This window comes from Notechis scutatus, chromosome 7 (assembly GCF_049901735.1).
Source record: "Notechis scutatus isolate UNSWTSFEM ecotype Mainland chromosome 7, rNotScu1.2, whole genome shotgun sequence".
Lineage (NCBI taxonomy): Eukaryota > Metazoa > Chordata > Lepidosauria > Squamata > Elapidae > Notechis > Notechis scutatus.
This window is the reverse complement of record NC_142015.1, coordinates 1662699-1687500: the sequence shown is the minus strand read 5'-3', so window position 1 is coordinate 1687500 and position 24802 is coordinate 1662699. Positions and strand designations below refer to the sequence as shown.

The window sequence follows — 24802 nt, the reverse complement described above, 5'->3', positions numbered from 1 at the left end:
CTCATGTATTTATTTCCAGTGTCTCTTAAAATGTTAAAAAGATGCTAGGTTGTTGGCGAGACTATATATATGTGTGTTAGTGGATATTTTTTTGTGTGCCTGATGGATAGTAGGAAAACTCTTTGTCTTGTAAAGATCAACCCTATTATAATTGGTTCCTGTGGGAGTGTAAATTTTTAACAGGTAACGAAAACCTATTTGGGAAGGAATAGTCCAGCCTTTGTTCAAAAAGCAAGAAATGCCTTTGAAATGTTAATGCGCATTGAACAGGAAGTTTTAAAACCCAGGAGTCTTAAGAGATATTCCAAATAGTATAGATTTTCAGGAACAGTGGGAAAAGCTGGGCTGCTTAATGTGGAAGATCAACTGGATAATAATGAGAACTTTTTGCGTTTCACATGATGGTGGGGCCCCTTTGAAGACACTGGATCTATTCAAAGGATCGATTCTTTAATCAATCAATCAGAAGAGAGCTGGAAGGGACTTTGAAGGTCTGCTAGTCCAGCCCACTACTCAAGCAGGAGAATCTATAACATCCCAGCCAAACGGTTGTCCAGTCTCTTCTTAAAAACCTCCAGTGATGAAGCACCACAACTTCTGGTGGCAAGCTGTTCCAGTGGTTAATTGTCTTCACTGTTAAGAAGTTTCTCCTTAGTTCCAGGTTGGTTCTCTCCTTGATTAGTTTCCATCCATTGGCTAATAATAATAATAATAATAATAATAATAATAATAATAATAATAATAATAATAATAATAATAATAATAATAATAATATTTGGACCCTCTCTTCTTTGTTGGCAGCCCCTCAAATACTGAAGTTCTGCTATCATGTCACCCCTAATTCTTCTTTTCTTCAGACTAGCCAGACCCAAAGCCTGCAGCCGTTCTTCCTATGGTTTAGTCTCCAGGCCTTTGATTCTCTTAGCTGCTCTTCTCTGGACTTTTTCCAAAGTCTCAACGTCTTTTTTGTAGTGTGGTAACCAAAATTGGTTGCAGTATCCCAAGTTTGGCCTTACTAGGGTTTTGTAAAGCGGTAGTAATACTTCACGTGATCTTGGTTCTGGGCCTCTGTTTATACAACCCAGGATTGTATTGTATTCTGTTAGTGACTCACCCATAAAGCTATTGTAGTGTTGCTCAAACCTGGCCAGTTTCTGATCTGTCTGTCTCAACTTCTTGGAGTTAAAAGTTGCCAGGTTTTGAGAAACGCTGAACCTATACGAGAAAATGCCAGAACATCATTGTATCCTAAGGCTGGAAGGGACCTTTAAGGTCATCTAGTGCAACCTCCTGCCCAATAAGGCAGACCTTATTCCATCTCACACAAAGGGCTATCCAGCAAAGCTGGCTGGGGGATTGTGGGAGTTGAAGTCCGCCAGGCTTAAAGGGGCCAAGGTTGGAGGACTTAAAGGGACCGAGACTCTCTTCCCTTCACCGTGGAGAATGTGGAAGGAAACCGTCAGCCCCAAGTGATATCAAGGGCATTTATTACAAGGAGCGTCTTCTTCTCTCTGCTTCCCTTCCCCCAACATCTCCTTGGACTTTGGCTGCTCCTGTCTCTGGGGGCTTCCCTCCCTTTCTTCTCTTTTCCTGATGGAGCAAAGCGCTTGTGGGGGCCATGGATTTCTTCAGCAAGGCGTTCAGCCTCTCCTCTTAAAAAAAGCCTTCCAGTTCTGCTTCTGGAAGGAAGGAAGGAAGGAAGGAAGGAAGGAAGGAAGGAAGGAAGGAAGGAAGGAAGGAAAAGGGAAGGGAAGAGAAAGAGAAAGAGGAAGGGAAGGAAAGAGAGAGAAGAAGGGAAGGATAGAAAGAGGGAAGGAAGGAGAGAAAGGAGGGAGGGAGGAAAGAGGAAGGAAGGAGAGAAGGGAAGGAAGGAGAGAAAGGCAGGAAGGGAAGAAAGGAGAGAAAGAGGAAGGAAATGAAGGAAGGAGAGGAAGGAAGGAGAGAAAGAGGGAGGGAAGGAGGGAGGAGAAGGAGAGAGGAAGAAAGAGAAAGGAAGGAAGGAGAGAAAGGAAGGAAGAGAGAAAGGAAGGACGGAGGGAGGAAGGAAGTAGAGAAGGGAAGGAAGGAGAGAAAGAGGCAGGAAAGGAAGGAAGGAGAGAAAGAGGAAGGAAATGAAGGAAGGAAGGAGAGAAAAGAAGGAAGGAAGGAAAGAGGAAGGAAAGGAAGGAGAGAAAGAGGGAGGGAGGGAGGGAGGGAGGAGAGAGGAAGGAAGGAGAGAAAGAGGCAGGAAAGGAAGGAAGGAGAGAAGGAGGAAGGAAATGAAGGAAGGAAGGAGAGAAAAGAAGGAAGGAAGGAAAGAGAAAGGAAAGGAAGGAGGGAAGGAGAGAGGGAGGGAGGGAGGAAGGAGAGAAAGAGGCAGGAAGGGAAGGAAAGAAGGACCGCCTCCTCCCCTTGGGTAGCGGGCTGGACTAGAAGATCTCCAAAGTGCCTTTCAACCCCATGCGAATGAAGGAAGGGACGGACAGACAGACGGAGGGAGAGAGAGAAGGAGGAAGGAAGGAGGACCAGTCTCCTCCCTTGGGCAAGGGGTTGGACTAGAAGACCTCAAGGTCTATGGATCTGACCTTTTTTCTGATATCATTCTAGCTTAGGCCCCTGTAAATCCAAGGTCACCAAGCCAGATATTTCAGATCTGGTTAGCCTGCCAGGTGGGAGCCGGGATGGTGTGTAGGCAGCTGCATTCAGCCAACACCTGCCTGAAGCTGTTGTGAACAAATAGTTCCTTCCCCTTTTCCCTTGCATTCTGTGATGATGATAATGTGGTCTCCGTTCTCTTGCAAACAGGAGACCAGGAGAGGGGAGGAAAAGAGACGAAAGGAAAGGTTTTTATAGATGAAGTGGGAGGGTAGCATTTTTCTGGGCTCCTCGAGGCTGGAAGAAAGGTGGATATTTTTTTTTTAATAGGTTGCTGGCCGGTTAGGAGAGTTTATAGGTGGGTTTGACCTGATCCCCACCAAGCGTGGCTGTGCTAAAAAGCTCACAGGCTGCAACACGATCTTCAGTAGGCTGCTGTTAAAATGCCTTCATTGTCATTTTAACAGAGAAAGGGAGCTAAGTGGCACCGCTTCCTGTTGTGCAGCTGTGTGCGTTTTTTTTTCTGCACCATTTTTATTGTGTGTTACGCATATAGGTGATTTTCTGAAAGGCCCAGAACAAAAAAACAACCCTTAGTTTTTATTCTGCTAGACGCCCCCCCAATAACCGTAGGAATGTTGGTGGTGCATAAGCGGTGTGTAGCAGTCACAACATAAAACATGGCCCTGGATTGAAACTCTTAATGTAGAAACACACACACACGCACACTGGGGTAAGGAGGAAGACACCAGGTGAAGTCCCTCCTGGAAGGGAGGGGGAGGCAGCAGGGACGTATCTAGGAATTGGGGATCAGGGTGAGAAAACCCAGAATTAAAGTTTGTGGATGCCAGATTTCTATACAGGTAGTCCTCGACTTACAAAACTTCATTTAGCGACTGTGTCAGCATTCCAGCAAACCCTTCTCCCACCGATAACTCCGAGACAGACATATTCTCAAAAGTTTATTTGGATAGTAACTGGCACATCTGGGGAATCCCGAATGTGAAAGTTGTGGGTTTCCTTGCAATAAGTAAAAAAAACTACAAATCCACCCCCTGCACCCATCATCGCATCACATGCCCCAATCGCGATCTGTCCCTACTTGAGATGTCACCTCAACCAGGTGCAGAAATCACATGACCTTGAATTAGAAAAAGAATGTTGTTCTGTCTAACTACATAACACTCCAAGAAATTCCCCCCTCCCACTTTTCCCAGGCTCAAAATGTGGCACCGTGGGAGCAACTGCTCTCAATATGGCTTCAAAAACGGACAGACTGTTCGAAGTCACCACAACACGGTAAAAAGTGACTCGAGGCCATTTCTCACACTGACGACCATTTTTTTCACACTCATGACCGTTGCCGCAGCCCCACGGCCATGCGATCAAAATGCGGGTGTCTGGCAAACGTATTCTTTTTCCAAAAGTACATGAAAGGGTTAAAAAAAACCCGCACACCTTTGGACTACTTGATGGATTTCTGCTGGAGGCAATCTACTGCAGCAAAACATTCTTTGTCTAATGCTATTGTTAAAAAAACAACAACACACAATCGTTTGTCAATTTTGTTATTTCCACGTGACCAATTAAAGTTATTGGATTCTCCTTCAGGTGCAAACTTTGACCATGGACTTGGGGCTCAACCTGGACACCATCAGACCAGTTTTGGGGAAATACCGTTCCTTTGTGGGGCGCTGCTGCCAAAAATGCACCTCGAAGAGCTGGGTGAGGAATTGATGGGAGGGAAAAATCTATTTGTTTTTTCGTTCGGCGTTTTATTCCATTTTTATTGGGTTCCCACGCCGCTGATGAGCCAATTTGGAAAGAAGTCAATTTCATTGAATTCCTTTTGCTTCCTTTAAAAAAAAAAAATCTTTAGAATTGGGGAGGGACGGTTAACACAAGCCAAAACTGGTCTCTCTCTCTTTTTTTTTTTTTTTTGGTATGTGTGTGCCTGTATGTTTATTTTTATAACATCCTTGAAATTTCCAGGAATAATTCTTCCGAAGCCATCAACAAGAGGAAATTAATGCAGAGTGTCAGGATTCCAGCAATCTCTCTAATTAAATCATGATTCTCCAGCCAAACTTCCATAAACTTCAAAGGATTCATTAGAGGTGACATACTGGCACTGCCCTGTATGCAGCCAACTCTGGCCTACATCATTTACGGTCCCCTGTGACCCTGTCTCCCCCCCCCCCCCCCCAGGTGTGTCATAAATCAGATTCTCCAATTGAGCAGGGTGCCATCAATCACGTTCTCCAATTAAATACATTCGCAGGCAAAAGCTCCGTTAGTTTAGATACAACCTTTTAAAGAGAAGAGTTGGAATGTACTTTTGCTTTCAAACTGATCTTCCAGATTTTCCTCCTCCCCCCCCTTTTTATGGCAACTACTAAAACATGCATAGGAATGTTTTATGAGTTGACACAGAGAAATACTTCCACTTATGACCATTGGCTTAACGTTTGAAAGTTACGACAGTTTCAGAAAGAGCAACTTACAACCCCGTCTCAAAGTTACAACCAATGTACCACCCCCCACAATTAAATGTTCACAATTCAGGCCTTGGCCACGGCCTCGCTTTTATGACAGTGGCAGCGTTTGGTGGTCATGATTTCCAGCCAGCTTCTGAGAAGCAAAGTCAATGGGGAAGCCAGATTCATTTAAAGACCACACGATTTACTTAATGGCCACATGGTTCTCTTAACCACCGCAGTAAAAATGGTTGGAAACTCTGGTCAGGTCACCTGATAACTCGTTTAAGAACCGCACCATTTAGCAACCAAAGTCTCTGTCCCAGTTGTGGTTGTATGTTGGGAATGATCTGCATACAGAGATAATGAATGCCCTTGGTTCTGTTCTTTGGATAATACGATAAGCAATTATTAGTTGATGAATTGAATTTTAGAGTCGAAAGAGGGCAGTTAGATCTTCAAGTCCGTAGGTCAGGATTCCGGCTGTTACCCCCATTTAAATCATGAGTCTCGAGCAAAACTTCAAAAGGATTTATTGAGAGTTAACATGCCAGCACTGCCTGGGTGTAGCCGACTCTGAGGCACATCATTCATTGTGACCCTTGACCCTGGTTCCCCCCCACCCCCGGTGTATCATAATTCATATTCTCCAATGGGACACGTCCATAGCCCAGAGTCATCAGTCATGCTCTCCAGTTAGAATTTTGCATGGCAGAAACTTCAGTCACCTAGTTACTATCTCTGAAAACATTTATGGAATGCACTTTTGCTTTCCAAGCTGCCGCACTGCTCCCCTCTCCCTTTTTCCGTCGGCAACTCTAAAAAGACCATAGAAATATTTTATGAGTTGACACCGTATCTAGAATAACTCTGATTAAAATGTTTTGGACAAAGATTGTTTTAGCCTTGGTTTGAGGCAAGGGGAGGCTAACGTTTTTCCCTATTAAACTTGTTTCGTTTTTTAAAGCAGTTTTTCTTTTAAATTGACTGGGGAATTCTGGGAGTCCACACATCTTAAAGTTGGCCAAGATTGGGAACCCCTGTCCTAGAGCATCTGGCCTGTCCCTTACGGAGAGAGAAAGCTCGGCTGCCTTGTTCTGGGTTAGGAAGGTCTTAATGAAGACGAGGCCAGGATCGTTTGTAGTTGTGTTGTGTTGTGTTTCTCTCCTCTAGATGGGAGAACGAAGGAAGGCTCTTGACTTTGGAGGGGTAGAAGAGCTGCTGTCTTTAAATTGTGTCTCTTTTGATCTTCAGGGATGTTTCTTTCACAAGCGCCTAGCTTCCATGGGCTTTTGCAATGCGATCAGCATAACGGAAGAAAACACCAGGTGAGTTGAGGAGAGGAGAGGAGAGGTGGATGACCCCAACGTATTTGATTCCTACTCATTGTGATGACCCAAAGGGGCGTGGCACAAAGGCAACACAGTCAGATAATCCGTAGGAGTCCCTTTATTAGCTCCAACTTTGCCCCCAATGTCCTGGTTACCTTCTGGGCTGGAGAAAAACTCTCCCAGGAACAGCCTTTGGCTGCAGCAAATTGAGTCCAAAACATGGTCAACAAAAACTGTAACTATAAGTCCAATCAAGGCAAAATGAGATAATTAGTCCAGCAGGGCAAGAGAAGGAATTCCAGACATAGACATGAAGGAATGGCAGTAATTCAACACGGTTGGGAGGACGCCAGGAACGCAGATAACCAAAGTCAACACAAGATAAACTCACGTTTGTTCCCAGAAGATGACACACTCAACTTGCATCTTTTTTAAATTCTCTTTCCAGGTATGCCTAATGAAGGGAATCAGGGCCCTTTCCTCCCCCATAAGCCACGCAACCCACATTGCTCCCTTCTCCGTTCCTCCCTGCGTGCCCTTGGATGAAGAGAGGGCGGGCCTGGGTCTTCCTCTGAACTCCCTCTCCCCTGTTCTACCTCTCTCCTGCTCTGCCCAGCCGGACTTTGCCCTTCCCCAGTTTCCTCCACAGCCAACGGAGCCACACCTCCCACTCCCTGTCAGCTGTTCCACCTCTCCCTTGGAATCAGAGTCCAACAGGGGCATGACAAAGCCAGTTTTAACCCTCTCAATGAACACTAACCATTCTGCCCACCCCGCTTATGTCAGTGGGGTGCCTAGGATTAAGCAGTAATTCTTCATTAATCTTCCGTTGATGAGAATATCTGGGTTCTTCTTTCGAAGACTGCAGTGTTTGGCTTAAATCGCTGACTCTCCGTGGCTTTTGATTTTTCTTGGGTTTTTTTCCCCCTCTCCTCTCCTACTACTCTCCTCTCCTCTCTTTTGAATTAATACGGTGTGCAGATAGCAAAGCTTTCTCCCTCCTAGGAACTGAGTGAGGATTAAAGACTTTATTCTCATTAGCCTGGTTCCTAATTACTTTAATTGCACTTCACGAGGTTTCTTTGAAATACCGAATTCCCTATATAAAGTGTTGTTAACAGCAGGGAGGAGAGAAAAGATTCGTTGGATACCAAAGCGAAGGATGGGGGGGGGGGTCCCCTCCCCCTTTTCTGTCCAAAATAGGAGGCCATCCACTTGGGCCCTTCTAGATCTAACTGGCATCCTTGGATTTGGGGATCCCAGCCTTTTCTTTGAATCAGCCAGGTTATGGAAGGTGAGGGCTGGGGAAGGTTAGTGTCCTGACCTAGACCATCCCAAGATCATGAAGCCAGGACTCCTCGTCCCGATAAAACCCCTTTTATTTAGGTTAAAAGGAATTCCTCTCCAGCAAAATCCCGGCCAACCGTCTTTTCATGAGGTTTCACAACTACAGACGTTTATCAGGCTTGGAGAGCTGCCAGGCTGGTATCTTCCAAACGCCACGCTGTAGCAGCAATGACTTGGCAAGAAGTCAGGAACAGATCTTCACCCTCATGAATTGAACTAATTGTCTCCTGCAAAGCCCCGCTCCCCTTTCGCTCCTCTTTCATTCCCTATGGGAGGGGCCATTCACTGTCCACCTGTGGCTTTACTCCCAAGTCAACCCTTGTTCCTTAGCTGTTCCCTTCTCCTGGCAGCTGTGTGCATGAGCACACTGGGAACAGGCTCCAGCTGTTCTTCTTCCCCACTGATCTCCAACTCCGAAGGCAGCTGATAACTGTCGGACGGCCCTGGCCCCATCTCTGCCTCCGATGCAGAGCCCTCGTCCGAGCCTTCTCCAGACTCCAGGACTGGCCCATGTTCTTCCCCAATCTCCTCACTGTCCGAGTCTGCTGCCAGCTCCGTTGGCGACTGGCGGGCCACAACAGTTAGATCTGGATAACGTTATCCCATCGCATCAGAGTGTATTGGCTTTCTTAAAGCGGGGTGTATACCCGTGTTGCATTTCTTCATTTTTAATCTGTGGCAAACAAGCCCATGGAGACCACAACAATCTAGGACAGGGTGTCTTCAAACTTGGCAGCTTTAAGACTTGTGGACTTCCAACTCCCAGAATTCCTCCTCCAGTCACGTTAGCTCAGGAATTCTGGGAGTTGAAGTCCACAGTCTCAAACTGGCTAAGTTTGAAGGCCCTTGATCTTCTAGAATATAGAATAATAGGATTGGAAGGGTTCTTGGAGATCTTCTAGTCCAGAGGTCTCCAACCTTGGCCACTTCAAGACTTGTGGACTTCACCTCCCAGAATTCCTCCTCCAGTCATGTTAGCTCAGGAATTCTGGGAGTTGAAGCCCACAAGTCTTAAACCGGCCAAGTTTGAAGACCCTTGATCTAGACCCCTTTCAAAGGACAGGCTTAATCTATGTGTGTGTGAGCTTCATCCAGGCTTCCTTGACAATCGCCCTGGTGAATAATCTCTGGCCTGTGGCCTGGATGACTTCTAAGAAGAGAATCCACGTTGGGGATTGCTGCTGCTAACTGATGGTTCTTGGTTTCCAGGTACAGAGGCTGGCTTGTAAGGAGGCTGTGTCATTTCCTGACTGTGTGTGAATGGAGGGTTTCTGCTGAAATGCCACCCAATCTCCAGGAAAGGCTCCTTCGCACCCCAAGGTAACTGCGGTGAGATAAGAGACTTCACTTGGGGCGTAGGTCACAAACGTTGGACATCCATGGATTGATCTACTTATTTCCTTTTACTTCGGTTGATGCTCCGTGCCTAAAAAGACTCAGGTGGCTTATGGAACACATCAACCCCAAGATTAAAGTTAACCAAAAGCAAAAGTCACATCTAGCTATCCTGATGCCAACCAGATTTGGGGATTGTGGGATCTTCCCGAAATGCTTTCCTGGAAAGCCACCTTGCAAAAATGTAATCAGAATAATAAATCAGAGTTGGAAGGGACCTTGGAGATCTTCTAGTCCAACCCGTTGCTTCTCCAAAGCACCTGAAGGCAGGACAAGGAGCAACGGGTGGAAACTAACCAAGGAGAGAAGCAACTTAGAACTAAGGAGGAATTTCCTGACAGTGAGAACAATTAACCAGTGGAACACCTTGCCTCCAGAAGTTGTGAATGCTCCAACGCTGGAAGTTTTTAAGAAGAGATTGGATAACCATTTGTCTGAAGTGGTGTAGGGCTTCCTGCTTAGGCAGGGGGTTGGACTAGAAGACCTCCAAGGTCCCTTCCAACTGTCATTCTATTCTATTCTGCGGATTCTCACAATTTCCTGGGGAAGAGCCTCAGGTTGCCATGCCATGCTTCTTGAATCTACGATAGCGAAGTTACAAGGCTGGCTGTGGCAACCAAGATTTGTAAAATTGTTCAAAAAGAATCCCTTGGTGATTGAGAATGTCTTGATAGGTGACACGGAAGATGGCGGCGTGTCCCTTGTGAATGGTTTTAATGCACCATGGAAAGTGCGGAGCCTGCCATTTCGAGAAAAATGTCATTGGGAATTGCGTAGATTTGTGGTTTCTTTTTACAGGAAAGTGACTAATGCAAGGTAGCGTTGTCGTTTTTACAAAGGGCTTTAAACATGCATATTATGGAAACTGCAGGGCCAAAAAGACTTAAGAAAGAAATGCAGATACTAAAAGCCTAAGCTACACTGGAGAAGGGGTGGAAATGAACACCCACACACACCACACACCGAGAGAAACAATGACGCTAGTAGGCCTTGATGTGCTTGTGTTGGGATGAAGGTATGGTCAGATGCCATAAAAGTCCCCCTCTTTCCTTATTTACTGGAAAAACACAGGTTTGTTTTCTCCTGTAATTCTACCCATTACTGACCAAAAAACATTTTTGTTTCAGATGGTTAGTGCTGTTTGTTTTTTTGCCTGCAAAGAATAATTAAATCTCTTTTTTTTTTACTTTTATTTCCCTTTGCTTGGAATTATTTTACCCCAAAAGGGGAGGGAGTCATATTAATTGGCCATCATAAAGCTGTCTACAGATTCATTGGTTAAAAAATCATATACTGTATATCTTAAATGGATTATCTCTCTCTGTTTTGTAAAGCCATGCATCCCTTGGGGGACAAAGTTTGCCTTTTCCGGGAATTTTATTTTTTAAAAAAGCTCCTTATGTTTTCCAACATCCCAAATAACTGGAGCAAATTGAAAAGAATTCTATGATGTCATTTTTGTTCCCCCAAGCCCAGAGAGGGGGCTTTTTAAATAAAACACAAATATTTTATGGTTTTTAAATTGCATTGCTGAAGGTTTTTAGCCTTTGGAAACCTCTTGTGTAAAAGAATAATAATAATAAATGTCAAGGAAAATATCTTTCCATCTGACCTTCCTCTTCAGAAGAGGCTGCAGGAAGTTGGAAAGAGCAAATGCAGAAACCTACGGAGTGCGTCATATTTTACACAAGGGATTCTGCCGTGTGACTTGCGCATCCATTTTGCCCAATTTCTGCAGCAAAATGTCATTCAAGAACCCTATCTTTTATTTTTGAGGGTTTTAGCCTTCTTTTTTTTCTTTGGGGGGGAATGATCTGAAAATCTGGCTCTGGGAAAAATTCTGATTGGCGTTTTGTCCAATGATGTGGCCCCTTGGGTAAATTTGGCTAATCTTGGAACGGCTAAAAGAATCGGACAGGCTTCGTAGCTTGGATTGGAGACCAAGCTACTGTTCCATTGGTTGATCGTTGAAAATTCCTCCTTATTTCCAGGTTGAATCTCTCCTTGATTATTAATTTCCAATTTTCCATCCATTATTCCTTGTCTGGCCTTCGGGTGCTTTGGAAAATAGCTTGACCCGCTCCTCTCTGTGACAGTAAATCCCCAGGCTGCAAGTTAGTCTGGAAAAAAAAAAGTCCTTAACACAGGCAGGATCCCTTGGGATGACAATTGGGACTGGAAACTCGGTCATTAAGTGAACCAGTTGCTAAGTGAAGCACCATTTAGTTTTACAAGAGACAGTGCTGTCCGAAGACGTCTCCGTGGTCATGTGGCTGGCAGGATTAAATGCCTTAGAAGGCGCATGGAACACCGTGACCTTCTTCCCACCAAAGGGGTCCCTATTTTTCTACTTGCATTTTTTTACGTGCTTTCGAACTGCTTGGTTGGCAGAAGCTGGAACAAGTAAAGGGAGCTCGCTCCATGACGTGGTGCTAGGGATTCGAACCGTCGAACTGACGATCTTTTCTGATCGACAAATTAAGTGTTGTAGGCACCGTGTCCCCTTGGCGGTTGCAACCGGTTAAAACATGACTGTTCGCTGAATGTGTTCCTGGGACGTTCCCAAAGGCCTTTGCAAAGATGCTTTCCTTCTCTTGGGCCCCCCCCCCTCCATTTTTCCTCTTTTCCCTTCTTCCCACCAGAGTGCAGGCGGTGGTCTCCCCGAAAGGCTCAGGGGACGCTCCAGGGACCCGCCTGGAGTGGACGAAAGATATCCGGAGAATTCTTGGCCAGATACAAGGCCGCCTCTCCCCTTTCCTCTTGAGGTGGGTCCCCAGCTTGGCTCCGCCCGGATGGATTGAGGGGTGGGGCTATTTGAACCCTGAGGGGTGTGAAAGGGAAAGAGGGATTGGGGGGCTTTCCCTCACTTTTAGCACGGGGCAGCTGGCTGCATTCACAGGCAGTTGGTACCTTTTTTTTCTGGCAACCCAGAGGGGACCCACGGGGATTTTGAATAAATACTGGGTTGCAGTTCAACTCTGGAGTATATTTAAGCACAGTCTTCTTCCTTCCTTCCTTCTTTCCTTCTTCATTCCTTTCTCTTTCTTCCTTCCTTCCATCTTTCTTTCTTTTTCCTTCCTTTTTTCTTCTTCCTCCCTTTTTCTTTCCTTCTTTATTCTTTCTTTCATCCTTCCTTCCTTCCTTCTTCTTCCTTCCTTCTTTCTTCTTCCTTTCTTTTTTCCTTCCTTCCTTCCTTCCTTCCTTCCTTCCTTTCTTCTTTCTTTTTTCTTTCTTCTTCCTTCTTTCTCCCTTCTTTCTTCTTCCTTCTTTCTTCTTCCTTTTTTCTTCCTTCCTTTCTCTTTCTTCCTTCTTTTTTCTTCCTTTCTTCTTCTTCCTTTGTTTTTTCCTTCCTTCCTTCCTTCCTTCTTCTTCCTTCCTTCTTTCTTCTTTCTTTCTTCTTCTTTCTTCCTTCTTCCTTCTTTTTTCTTCCTTCCTTCCTTTCCCTTCCTTCCTTCCTTCCTTCCTTCCTTCCTTCCTTCCTTCCTTCCTTCCTTCCTTCTTTCCTTCCTTCCTTCCTTCCTTCCTTCCTTCCTTCCTTCCTTCCTTTCCATAGTCAGAAGATCCAGCCCTGCCCTGAATCTCATTAGAATATTTTTATAGCCTCCTTTCCCGGTTCAGCCTCTGCAGGTCTTGGAAGTGGGGGAAATGGGTGCAGCTCCTACAGGGGCCTCTCCCCATTATATGAATGATGACCAGGAGTTTCCCAGGTTGTGCACTGCAGGACTTCGACAGCAGTGCTTGGAGGCCTTTAAAGAGGATTGATTCTTGTAGTGAGATGGGCAGTAAACAAGTTTGCGGAAATGAAAATAAAGGTAAAATTTATCTGCCGTTGCTGCACTGTAGACAATTTTTTAGGAATTGTAAGATTAAGGATGTGGAAGCTTGCCCCTGAATTGACTACGAGGTTACTACAGGTGTTATGAAAATCATGTTGGGGTGGCTTGAACTGTGTTTGCACTAATGGGTGAAAAACAGAGCCGATGATCTAACATCCATGGAGCGTATTGCTCAGGGCCTCTTTAGAAGGAGCTAATAAGCTTGCCCAGAATTGCTGAGCTGAGAGCGTCTCTGAGCCTTAACATCTTTGCTTCCTTTAGGTTCTGTCACTGGGTTCTGCTAAAATTCCTGACCCGGATATTCCTCCGAGTGATAGTCCACAGAGGGCAGCTGGAGATGGTGCACAGAGCAGAAGAGGTGATAAGGAAACAGGTCTTTATAACACCTTAGTAAGGCCACACCTGGAATCCTGCATGTGGTGACCAGGGGCACGGCACAGAGATAACATGGGCAGCTGGCAGTTCAAACTGCCCCTTTATTCCTCCAAAATTTCCCCATACAAAACATTTGCTAGACCAATACTCGAATACAGCTCATCAGCCTGGAACCTACATTACGTATCTGATATTAACACAGTTGAGAAAGTCTAGAAATATTTCACAAGAAGAGTTCTCCACTCCTCTACTCATTGCAGAATACCTTATGCCACCAGACTCGAAATTCTAGACCTAGAAAACCTAGAACTACCTTCAGTCCGATCTAAATATAGTATATACACTTATACATTGCAATGTCCTACCTGTCAATGAATACTTCAGCTTCAACCATAACAGCACAAGAGCAAACAATAGATACAAACTCAAGGTTAATCGCACCAAACTTGATTGCAGGAAATACGACTTCAGCAACAGAGTGGTCAATGTCTGGAATACTCTACCTGACTCTGTGGTTTCTTCCCCAACCCCAAAAAACTTTAACCTTAGACTTTCTATTATTGACCTCATCCCTTTCCTAAGAGGCCTGTAGGGGGCTTGCATAAGCGCACCAATGTGCCTACCGTCCCTGTCCTATTGTTCCTTTTATTTTTTATTTTTCTTATATGTATCCAAGCATTCATAACTATATTTTTATTTATACCTATTATCTTGCAAGCAATTGACAAAATAAATAAATAAAATAAAATAAAATGCTCCCACGTTTATGGCCAGTCCCAAGAACAAAGTGGGGACAAACACACACACATACCTCGAGCAGTTTCGGACTGCAAATAGTCCAGCCTAACACTGTGAGCACCAAGGCTGCACAGCAAGAAACCCAGCAGGGCAAATCAAGGCGTTCAGGAAACAAAGGATAGTCCAGAAAGCCAGAAAGAATGCAAGGACTCTTGGAAAGTTCAGGAACTCTTCAGGAACTCAGCGCTTGTTCCCAACAAATGCCCCTTCCCACAGCGTCTCCTTAAAGTCTCATTCCCCAGATGTGCCTCGTGAAGAGGGACGGGGCGCTCTCCTCCCGAGTAGTTGGATCACTGCGCTGTTCTCGCCTTCTTTCCACTCTCCGTCCTCTCGGATCAGGAGGGGATGGTCCTGAGCTCCGTCTCTCATGTTCACCCTGCCCCTGTGCCTCCCTGTCTACAAGCTGTCCTAATCCTAAAAGGCCCTGGCCTGACTCGCCCTGCCCTTCCCCATTTTCCTCTGAAGGAAGCCGCCCCCTCGATCTCTGTCCGCTCGGGTTCCAGATCCTCTTCCCTCCCCCCCCCCCCGAGATTCAGACTTGGGGCATGACGCTGCATCCCCACATTGCAAAAAAGATGTCGAGACTTTGGATCAAGTGCAGAAAAGAAGAAACTAAGATGGATTAAAGACCTGGAGTCTAAAATATATGAAGAACGGTTGGGCATGGCTAATCCAAAGGAAAGAAGGACTGTTAATATTATGTGTTAATATTCCAGCAATTAATAATCTCTCTATTTTCCCCCTGCAAGCAGGCTAATACTCCAATGGTTTTCCTTTCAACTCACAAGTCTCACCTGGATGGCCTGTGGCTTCCGTTCCTTTTGGTCTCCCAGGGTGTAGCCATGCCACGAGTGGCTTGGGAGAACAAAACCTTCACCCCCATCTACAGGTAGAGTCAACGTCCTGGAAAAGATTTTAAACCTTTCTTGAAAACCTGTTTTATGACATTGTTATAAATCCCAAGTCATATATTGTTTTGATGCAGGGGTATTTATGTGATATGAATGAGAGACTATGAACACATTTAACGTTTAGAGAAGTTGAAGGTTGAGAAAAAGGAAGAGGTTTATATCACTGTTTACTCTGATTTGAAATAATCCGTATTCATGACCATCAGGTTTAAATGTTACATCCAAAGCTTAAATATAGCCTTTATAAACAACGGTCAATTACATCAAAATAATTGTTGTGTAATAACAATTGTTGCCTTAAGCTGAATACTTAATAATAAACCCTCCACTGCATTGTTACTTATTCTTGCTTGGGCGTGAGAAAAAGAGGGGGGAAAAAGGTGAAACACACAATGATATATTAGTTTGACGTGCAGGTAGGTTATAAGCTGGGCTTGTATCCTGAGGTGTGAGATCCTATGCTTTCCCATTCCTTTCTCCAGAATTCTCACAAAACTCAGAACAATACTCTTCCTTGTTCCAATGGATTGTCTGGAAATATAATTATCCCATGCAAACTCCAGGGCAGGATATATGTTGATTCTACATAGTGCAATAATTTAAAATAAAGTCGGGGGCTCAAACCCATTTTACCCATAAAGTCTTTGTGACCATAAAGCATACTTTCCCAGATTGTGGGTGCCTGAGATGTGTAAGTTCACAGGTGAGGGACTGGAGCATTTGTCAAGAAGGAGGAGGAAAGGATGTTCTTCAAAGGCTTTGGCACAGGTAGAATGTCTCAATAAGAGTTCTCCATTGCTGATTCTCCCCCCCCCCCAATTTCCTGGTTTGCCAGTAACTTCATTTAGAATTGTAAGGTTGAAAGAGACCTGGGAGGTCATCTACTCCAACCCCCTTGCCCAAGATAGGAGGCCTTATTCCATCCTGAACAAATGGCCATCCAATCTTTTCTGGAAGGCTTCCTGGGTTTTCTACCGAGTCTTTCTTCTCCTTCCCTTCCTTGTACTTTTCTCCCCACCCCCTCTTTTTAAAAATGTATGTGGGAGGCTGTCTTGGAAAAAGCTTTTACCAGTTTGTTCCTAATAAATCCAATTCCACGAGTCTTTTTCAATGCCTTAACAGCACTGTAATAATTTGCAGGATGCGTTCTGCCCACAACCAGCATAACAATTCAGCTTTCTACCTGCACAAATGCACAATTCAGAACCAAGGTGGTGGTGGTTGTTTTTAAATTCCCCAATTTAATCAGAGCCTGCAGACTAACTTAAGAGTCCCCTTTTGAATACACGTTTGCCTTTATTTTGACCCTGTCCATTTTCTGTGATTTCTGAGTCCCTGGGCTGAAATTGCGACTGGTGTTGTGGCCTGCTGGCGGAGTTGGTAGCTGAGTCGGACAGTGAGGAGGTTGGGGAGGAACCTGGGCTAGTCTTGGAGGCTGAGAAAGGCTCTGTGTCAGAGGCAGTGATGGGGCCAGGGCAGTCTGGCAGTCATCAGCTGCCTTCGGGCTCGGACAGCAGTGAGGCGAGGGAGTAGCTGGAGCTGGTTCCCAGCGTGCGCGTGCACAGAGCTGCCAGAAGAAGGGAACAATTACGAACTAAGGGTAGACGTGGGAGTAAGGCCACAGGTGGGCGGTGAATGGCCCCTCCCCTAGGGATTAAAAGAGGAGCAAAAGGGGAGGCGGCTTTTGCAGGAAACAACTCACTCGCTCGTTTGTTCATTCGTTCCAGCCTCATGAAGATTTATTTGTCTGTGTAACTTAGAGAATCTGTGCTCAGCCCTTCCCTGTCAGCACTGCTGTGTGGAAATATTTACTGGGCAGCTTGCCAAGATAGATAAGGTCTGAGCTAATAATTACATCTTCGCAAGACTGTTTGCCAGGCCACTGGCTGAATGTGAATGCACTAAATTCACATTTATTTAATAAAAGAGGTTTTGCCGGGACTCAGAGTTGGCTTAGTGTTTTTTGGGGGAAAGCCTAGGACAGAACAATTGCATTTCTCTTCCTCGCAAGCAACTTTATCTGTGCCTTTCATGTTTCAAGCTGTATTTCTCCCTATCTGGAAAAATAAATGGCTTTTCTACTTCAGCATGCCAAAGGCAGTGAAGATTTGCCCCAGGTAGACTCCTGCCCCAAATAGCAAACTTCTCCCGGTATGTTTGAATATTTTCCAAAAAAAACCCCCACAAGCAACAGATTTCTCGGGGTGAACTAACAGCTTTCTTATCTTCTTGGTCCAGGGCCTTGCTGGCTTCGCTGGGAGGTGTGTTCCTGCCCCAGGGAATCAGGCAGAGCGGGGACCTTGAGGAAGGCGCCTTCTCCAGAGCGGTGGTGGCTTCTGTGAGTCGAATGCTGGAGTCTTTGGGGCTGGGAGGGGTCGGGGAGGCTGAGGGAAGGGCCCAGCAAGAGCATTCCAAAGGGAAAGGGCTGCTTAGGGAATGTGAAGAGACTTCAAAAGTTTGGTTGGAGGCTTGTGAACGTAGCCGCTTCTTTGTTAATCCCTGGGTTACGTTGGCTATTCCAGTTTGTGCTTTTTCAGATCGGAAAAGGACAGGTTGAACAGACAATTGGAAAGAGAGAGCCAGGGAGAGGAAAAGGGAGAGAGAGAGAGAGAGAGACAGAGAGAGACAGAGAGAGAGAGAGACAGAGAGAGACAGAGAGAGAGAGAGACAGAAAAGGAGAGACAAAGAGGGAGGGAGAGGGAGACACACAAATACAGAGAGAGAGAGAGAGAGAGACGAGACAGAGAGTGAGATGGAGAGATAGAGACACAGAGGGAGAGAGGGAGAGGGAGAGAGAGAGACACAGAAAGGGAGAGACAGAGAGGGAGGGAGAGGGAGAGAGAGACACACACATACACAGAGAGAGAGAGAGAGAGAGAGAGAGACGAGACAGAGAGGGAGACGGAGAGATAGAGACACAGAGAGAGAGAGGGAGAGATGGAGATGGAGAGAGACACACAGAGAGAGAGATGAGACAGAGAGAGAGAGGGAGAGATAGAAACACACACACACACACACAGAGGGAGAGATGGAGACAGAGAGAGAGAGAGAAAGGGAGAGACAGGGAGGGAGATGGAGAGAGACACACACAGAGAGAGGGAGGGAGAGAGAGAGAGAAAGAGACAGGGAGAGGGGGAGGGAGAATGACCAGATGACTGTAAGGAATATAAATTGTTCCATTCAGAACTTAAAAAGCTTCTTGGCTGAGAAGCAAAGTGTCTTCAAGGAAGAAAAACAAAGAAAAGTCCAGTTGCCTTTTGCAAAAAAAGCCCCTTTGGGACAATCCGCGATGCAATTTTCAAGTTCTCATAGCTGTGGGGAAGAACAAAGAACAGTCCCAGGGAGCCTTTCACAGTCTCTGGAAACTGTTGTTCAAGCACACTCCCTTTGTGAGCTTACCTTCAAAGCTGTTTAAAAAGAAGAAAGAATGAAAGGAAGGAAGGAAGGAAGAATGTTAAAAGAGCAGCTGAGATCCTCCTTCCTTGCAGGGCTTAATTGAGGTTGCCATTTCTGCTCTTCAAAAGGAGACGCGCAAAGGCAAAGGAAAATGTTGTCGCTTGTAGCTGTTGTGAATGGCCCACAAGGGGTTCGGTCGGCATAGAAGGGTTAGAAATCCTTTGAACGTTTTGCATTCGACTTTCTGCAGGATTTTTTTGGGTCCCCTCTTGATCCTCTTTGATGGGCATGTGGGCAGTTTCATCTAATCTGCCTGTAATAATCGGATCTGATAAAGTGGACTTGTAGGTTTTTTTATATAGTGGCTGTCTCTCCAGATGGTCTGTTATCTATTCCTTTAGTATCTTATGTCACTGAGTCTTGAATCTTATGGCTTATGAAGAGGGTAACTGTGATTTATGACCTATGACCTGTCACTTCATTGTTTGTATGTACACTGAGAACTTATGCACTGGAGACAAATTCCTTGTGTGTCCAAAAACACTTGGCCAATAAAGAATTCTGTTCTGTTCTATTATTATCCTATCCTATCCTATCCTATCCTATCATTCTATTCTATTCTACTGTACTCTATTCTACTCTATTCTATTCTATCCTATCCCTTATTCTATTCTATTCTGTCCAATCCTATCCTATCATTCTATTCTATTCTACTCTACTCTATTCTATCCCTTATTCTATTATAACCCTTATTCTATCCTAACCTAACCTAACCTAACCTATCCTATCCCTGTTCTATTCTATTCTATTCTATTCTATTCTATTCTATTCTATTCTATTCTATTCTATTCTATTCTATTCTTTTCTACTCTACTCTACTCTACTCTACTCTATTCTATCCCTTATACTATTCTATCCCTTATTCTATCCTATCCTAACCTAACCTAACCTAACCTAACCTATCCTATCCTGTCCTATCCTATCCTCTGTTCTATTCTATTCTATTCTTTTCTACTCTACTCTACTCTACTCTATTCTATCCCTTATTCTATCCTAACCTAACCTAACCTATCCTGTCCTATCCTCTGTTCTATTCTATTCTATTCTACTCTACTCTACTCTACTCTACTCTACTCTACTCTACTCTACTCTACTCTACTCTACTCTACTCTACTCTACTCTATTCTATCCCTCATTCTATTCTATCCCTTATTCTAACCTAACCTAACCTAACCTGTCCTATCCTATCCTATCCTATCCTATCCTATCCTATCCTATCCTATCCTATCCTGCTCTATCCCTTATTCTATTCTCTATTTTTAATCATCGCACAACACTGAGCATATGGTGCTTATAAAGCAGGACTCCCCACACTTGGCAACATTAAGACTTGTGGACTTCAACTCCCAGAATTCCTCAGACAGCCCTGTCTTTATTTTTGTGCAGCCGCGCTGGCTGAGGAATTCTAGGAACTGAAGTCCACGAGTCTCAAAGTTGCCCAAGTCGGGAGATGACCCCGGTGATCAAGGTTTGAGCCAATGAATCTGTGGGTGCAGGAAAGGATGTCCACAGTCTTCCTGTCTTCTCTCGCAGTACATCGAAGAACTCCTCCTGTCCAAGCAACCCCTGCTGGTCTTCTTGGAAGAGGTCTCCTCTGGGTCTCAGCAGCTCTCCCCCTCCGGTAGAGCCTGGCTGAGCTTGGTGCTCGGTGCTTATTACACCGGGGCTGTCCCAGACATCCTGATAGCGCCCGTTGGCATCTCCTATGAGAGAACTCCTGACTTCATTCACAAGGGGAAGGAGGTAAGTGTCAGCTTTAAAATTCAGCTGTCCCATTTCGTGGAAGGCGGGGGGGATGGAGGAGTTGAAAAGTTCAAGGTTATTCCGTGTGTCGTATTAAGAAATTCCAGTTGCAGTTAATTGGTTCTCGTGATTTATGAAGTGTAGAAGTGGGAGGAGAGAAGGGAGGAGAGAAAGTGGATTCTGTGTAACGCACAAAAAATAGTTTCACTTTGGGAAATTGCCTTTGACATGCCAGATCTGTTCCTGAATAAATCAATTGGAGAGAAAATGTCTCAGAGTGATGGATATCATGGATGCTTTCTGGATGCCTTACAGTAAGGACAGCAGCTGCGGCCAAAAAGGCCCTAAGAATCAGGCTAAGCGAGGTAGAATGAAGGAGAAACTTCCTAACAGTGAGGACAACTAACCAGTGGAACTGCTTGCCACCAGAAGATTTGAATGCTCCATCACTGGAGACTTTCAAGTAGAGACTAGACAGCCATTGGTCCAGAATGATTTAGGGCAGTGATGGCAAACCTTTACGTTGTGGTGTGCTGAAAACACGCAGGTGTGCCAGCACCCACAATGCAATGCAGCCCAGACCCCCTGCACATGCGCACGCCACACCCTCCCCCCTCCCCCTTACCTTCACTGCACATGTGCGCACTTCCCAGCTGATTTTCGGCCCGTTTGAGGCCTTTATTGCCCTCCCGGAGGCTCGAAGGAAGCCTCTGCAGCCTTTGGAGGCCGAAAAACGGGCCTTCCAGAAATACCAGAAGTGCCGAAACGGCCCCGCTTTTCAGCCTCCAAAGGCTGCAGAGGCTTTGTGTGTCATAAATCAGATTCTCCAAGGAAGCACATTCACGGGCTGGGTGTCATCAATCACATTCTCCAATGAAGGATATTCAGGGGCAGAAGATCCGGTAGCCTAGGCTACAATTTTTGTAAGATAAGTGTGGAATGTACTTCTGGTTTTAATTGCCGTACTGCTCCTTCAGGTTTCCACCCCCCCTCCTGCTTACGGCAACTCGAAAACGAGCATAGGAATGCTTTACGAGTTGACAGGTGGTTTGCTTGCAGACGTTTCGTTACCAAACTAGGTAACCTCATCAGTGCTAGAGGGTGAGGATTAGGGTTTAGCTAGCACTGATGAGGTTACCTTGATTGGTAATGAAACGTCAGCAAGAATTGCAAGAAATACCTGAAGGAGGATTTTAAAATTCTGACCTCTCACCTGCAGCCTATCATGGGGCAGGTTTCCACAGGTTTCTGTCCAATTCTGTTGCCCTGTCTTGTCCAGGTCCAAACTAAAGCCAAGCAAGTGATCTTCGGCCACAATTGGGGGGTTTCCTCCAGCAAAGGGGTCAAAAACGAAGTCCTAATGTTGACCACAACTGACATCTGCACCGCTTCTTCTGTTTTCCAGAGCCCCACCCGGACTCTTGGTCTCTGGGCCACCGTGTGGTCTCTCTGCCAAGCTGCTTGTTGTGGACAGAGCTACGTCCGGATCGACTTCGCTCAGCCCTTCTCTTTACAGGTAAACCACGTTTCTCCTAAAATAAGACCCATCCCGAAAGTAAGCCCTAGCATGATTTTTTTTAAAGCGTGCGCCTAACATAAGCCCTTCCCCCCCAAAAAAATAAGCCCTAGTGAAGGGGTTGGTGGAAGCACCTTCTTCAGACTTGCAGAACTCTGACCATAATCTTAGAATAAATGTAGGATTCGCATCCGTGGTGGTATTCACCCAACAGCCGGAGTGGGCGGGAGGGCCCAGCAGCTGCTCGTCGGAGCGAACCGGTTCTCTCACAGATGATCCTCGGAGCTACTGGTTCAGCCTGCCAAACCAGTAGCTCCAAGGATCATATGTGAGCAAGCCAGTTTGTTCCCACGATCAGCTGCTGGGGGGCCCTGCCCACCCTGGCTGTTTTCTGACCTTTATTTCCTGGTTTTCAAGCTCAGCTGCTTCGTGTGGCACAGTGGAATTTTTTTAAAAAAATTATTTATTTATTTATTTATTTATTTATTTATTTATTTATTTGATTCATATTGCCGCCTATTCGCCCATGGCGATTCAAGGCGGCTTACACAATATAAAATCATATTTAAAACAAACAATAAAAACAATAAAAACTAACAAGAATAATCAAATAAATTCCAGAGTCATCAATCATGCTCTCCAGTTAGAGTTTTGCACAGCAGAAACTTCAGTCACCTAGTTACTATTTCTGAAAACATTTATGGAATGCACTTTCAGTTTGCAAGCTGCCACACTACTCTTTCAGCCCCTTTCTCCCCCCCTCCCTTTCTGTTGGCAACTCTAACACGACCATAGAAATATTTTATAACTTTTGAAAACCTCCAAATGGTGGGAGCACCCACCGCTTCGGAAGGGAAGCTGTTTCACGGACTGATTGTTCTTCCCGACCGTTGAGATTCCCAACAAGACTCTCTGGCTTTCTCCCTAGGAGTTTGTGACCAACAGGTGTTTCTGGCAAAGTGGCTCCAGGAAGCCCTTGAGAGAACTGCTCTTACCCGAAATTCTCGGCAGGGGGTAAGTCTACGCCGGAGTTGTGGAGACGCAGAAGCGGCCATGGCTGGCCCACCCACCCCTCCCCTAGACGGGGAAGATGTGAAAGTCCCCGCTGCAGGTTGAAAAGACTCAACTTCTGGCTGGCTGCTAGGAAGGCAGGCAGAAAGGGGCTCAAAAAGGTCCCTCCAGGTCACTTAGACAGAGGTCTCTTCTAGACGTGTTGGTGGACGTTGCGAGAAATAGAAGAGAACAGAACAGAACAGAACAAGAACAGAATAGAAATAGAATAGAAATAGGAGAGGAGAGGATAGAAGAGAACAGAACAAGAACAGAATAGAAATAGAATAGAAATAGGAGAGGAGAGGATAGAAGAGAACAGAACAGAACAAGAACAGAATAGAAATAGAATAGAAATAGGAGAGGAGAGGACAGAATAGAACAGAACAGAACAGAACAGAACAGAACAGAACACTCCCTCCTCATCCTAGGGCACACAGGGAAGAATGGAGAAGAGAGCAATGTGGCTTACAAGGAAGGAAAGGGCCCTGATTTCCTTCACAAGGCACACCTGGGGACGGAGTTTAAAGGAGAGGCAGTTGAGGGGGGCGTTTGTCGGGAACAAACACTGAATTCATCTAGTATTGTGAGTTTTAGCCCACATTCCTGCCATTCCTCCCATCTGTGTGAATTATTGCTGTGCTTCTGTGTGCTTATCTTGCCTTGCTGGAATGATTGGACTCATTATCTTGCCCTGCTGGAGTGCTTGATTGCAGTCAGTCTGCTTACAGCGTTTGGACTAGAGTGTCTGCAACCAGAGGCTGTTGCAGGTTCGTGGGAGAGCTTTTCTGCTGGCCGGAGAGTGAACGGAACGTTGCGGGCAAAGTTGGAGCAAATAAAGGGACTCATACCTGTTCTCTGGCTGGGTTGCCTTCGTGCCACACCCCAGGTCATCACAGAAGGATGGATAAAGGGACAGAGGGAGGGACAAGCCGTACTGATCCCAAAAGCTGCCGTTGACCAACTCCTCATTCTCTGCTTTAATAGCCCCAGCATTCTGGATTGTGAGAAAGTAGAATGTTGGCCTACGAGCTTTCAAGATGTGCCCCTGACCAGCGTAGAAGAACAGGTTTTGCTGGACAATTTGAGCCTCCACACTTTGAGTGGTAAGTTGTTGCCCCGTCTCACCTGCTGGCAGGAATTGGTGCCCAGAAGTTGTCACTTTTCATGTTGTTTGCTGAAGTTGTCCAGCCCGTGTCATCAGAAAAACAGTTGATTCATTCCAAAATAAAGGCTGGTGTCAGGATTCCGGCGGTTACCCACATTTAAATCAGGAGTCTTGAGCCAAACTTCCAGAGCTTCAAAAGGATTTATTGGGAGTGAAAAGGTCCAGCACTGCCTGGGTGTAGCCGACTCTGAGGCACATCATTCATTGTCACCCTTGATCCTGGTTTTCCCTCCACCCCCTGGGTATATCGTAATTCATATTCTCCAATGGGACACGTCCATAGCCCAGAGTCATCAATCAGGCTCTCCAGTTAGAATTTTCCACGTCAGAAATTTCAGTCACCTAGTTACTATCTTTGAAAACATTTATGGAATGCACTTTCGGTTTTGCAAGCTACTGCACTGCTCCCCCTCCCTTTCTGTTGGCATTGGCAACCTTAAAAAGACCAGAGAAATATTTTATGAGTTGACAGCTGGCCTTCTTTTGCACCAGGTTGGAGTCTGTAGCTCATGCCCTCCAGATGACTAGATTACAATTCCCATTTTCCCCAGCCATCACAGATGGAGAGTCAACAGCCCCCCAGGTCTGAAGGGGGCTGATGAGGAAGAAAAAAAAATACTTCTTTGGTCTTTTTAGTTGCCAGCAGAAAGGGAGGGGGGGAAAAGTTGTGCATTCCTCAAATGCTTCAGATAATCGCTAGGCAGCCCAAGCTTCTGGCGCTCAAGATTGTTATTGGAGAATATGATGGATGACTCTTGGCTATGGATGTGTCCCATTGGGGAATATACATCTGCAGGGGGGGGGGGAAGACCAGGGTCAAAGGTG

General features: G+C 45.5%; 1 protein-coding gene across 2 annotated transcripts in view; it reads left to right on the top strand.

Annotated features, from left to right (window-relative positions):
• The window catches only part of GPAT2 (glycerol-3-phosphate acyltransferase 2, mitochondrial), a 116870-nt gene that overhangs the window by 73504 nt on the left and 18564 nt on the right, over positions 1-24802 (top strand). For both annotated transcript variants that reach the window (XM_087969883.1, XM_087969884.1), the window contains exons 2-12: positions 4186-4299; positions 6306-6379; positions 8939-9049; positions 11767-11889; positions 13222-13318; positions 14886-15022; positions 17283-17382; positions 20034-20243; positions 21649-21759; positions 22688-22773; positions 23797-23915. In XM_087969883.1, the coding sequence (XP_087826009.1) occupies positions 4201-4299; positions 6306-6379; positions 8939-9049; positions 11767-11889; positions 13222-13318; positions 14886-15022; positions 17283-17382; positions 20034-20243; positions 21649-21759; positions 22688-22773; positions 23797-23915 (1267 nt within the window). In that variant the 5' untranslated portion in view covers positions 4186-4200. The remainder of the gene's footprint in view (positions 1-4185; positions 4300-6305; positions 6380-8938; positions 9050-11766; positions 11890-13221; positions 13319-14885; positions 15023-17282; positions 17383-20033; positions 20244-21648; positions 21760-22687; positions 22774-23796; positions 23916-24802) is intronic.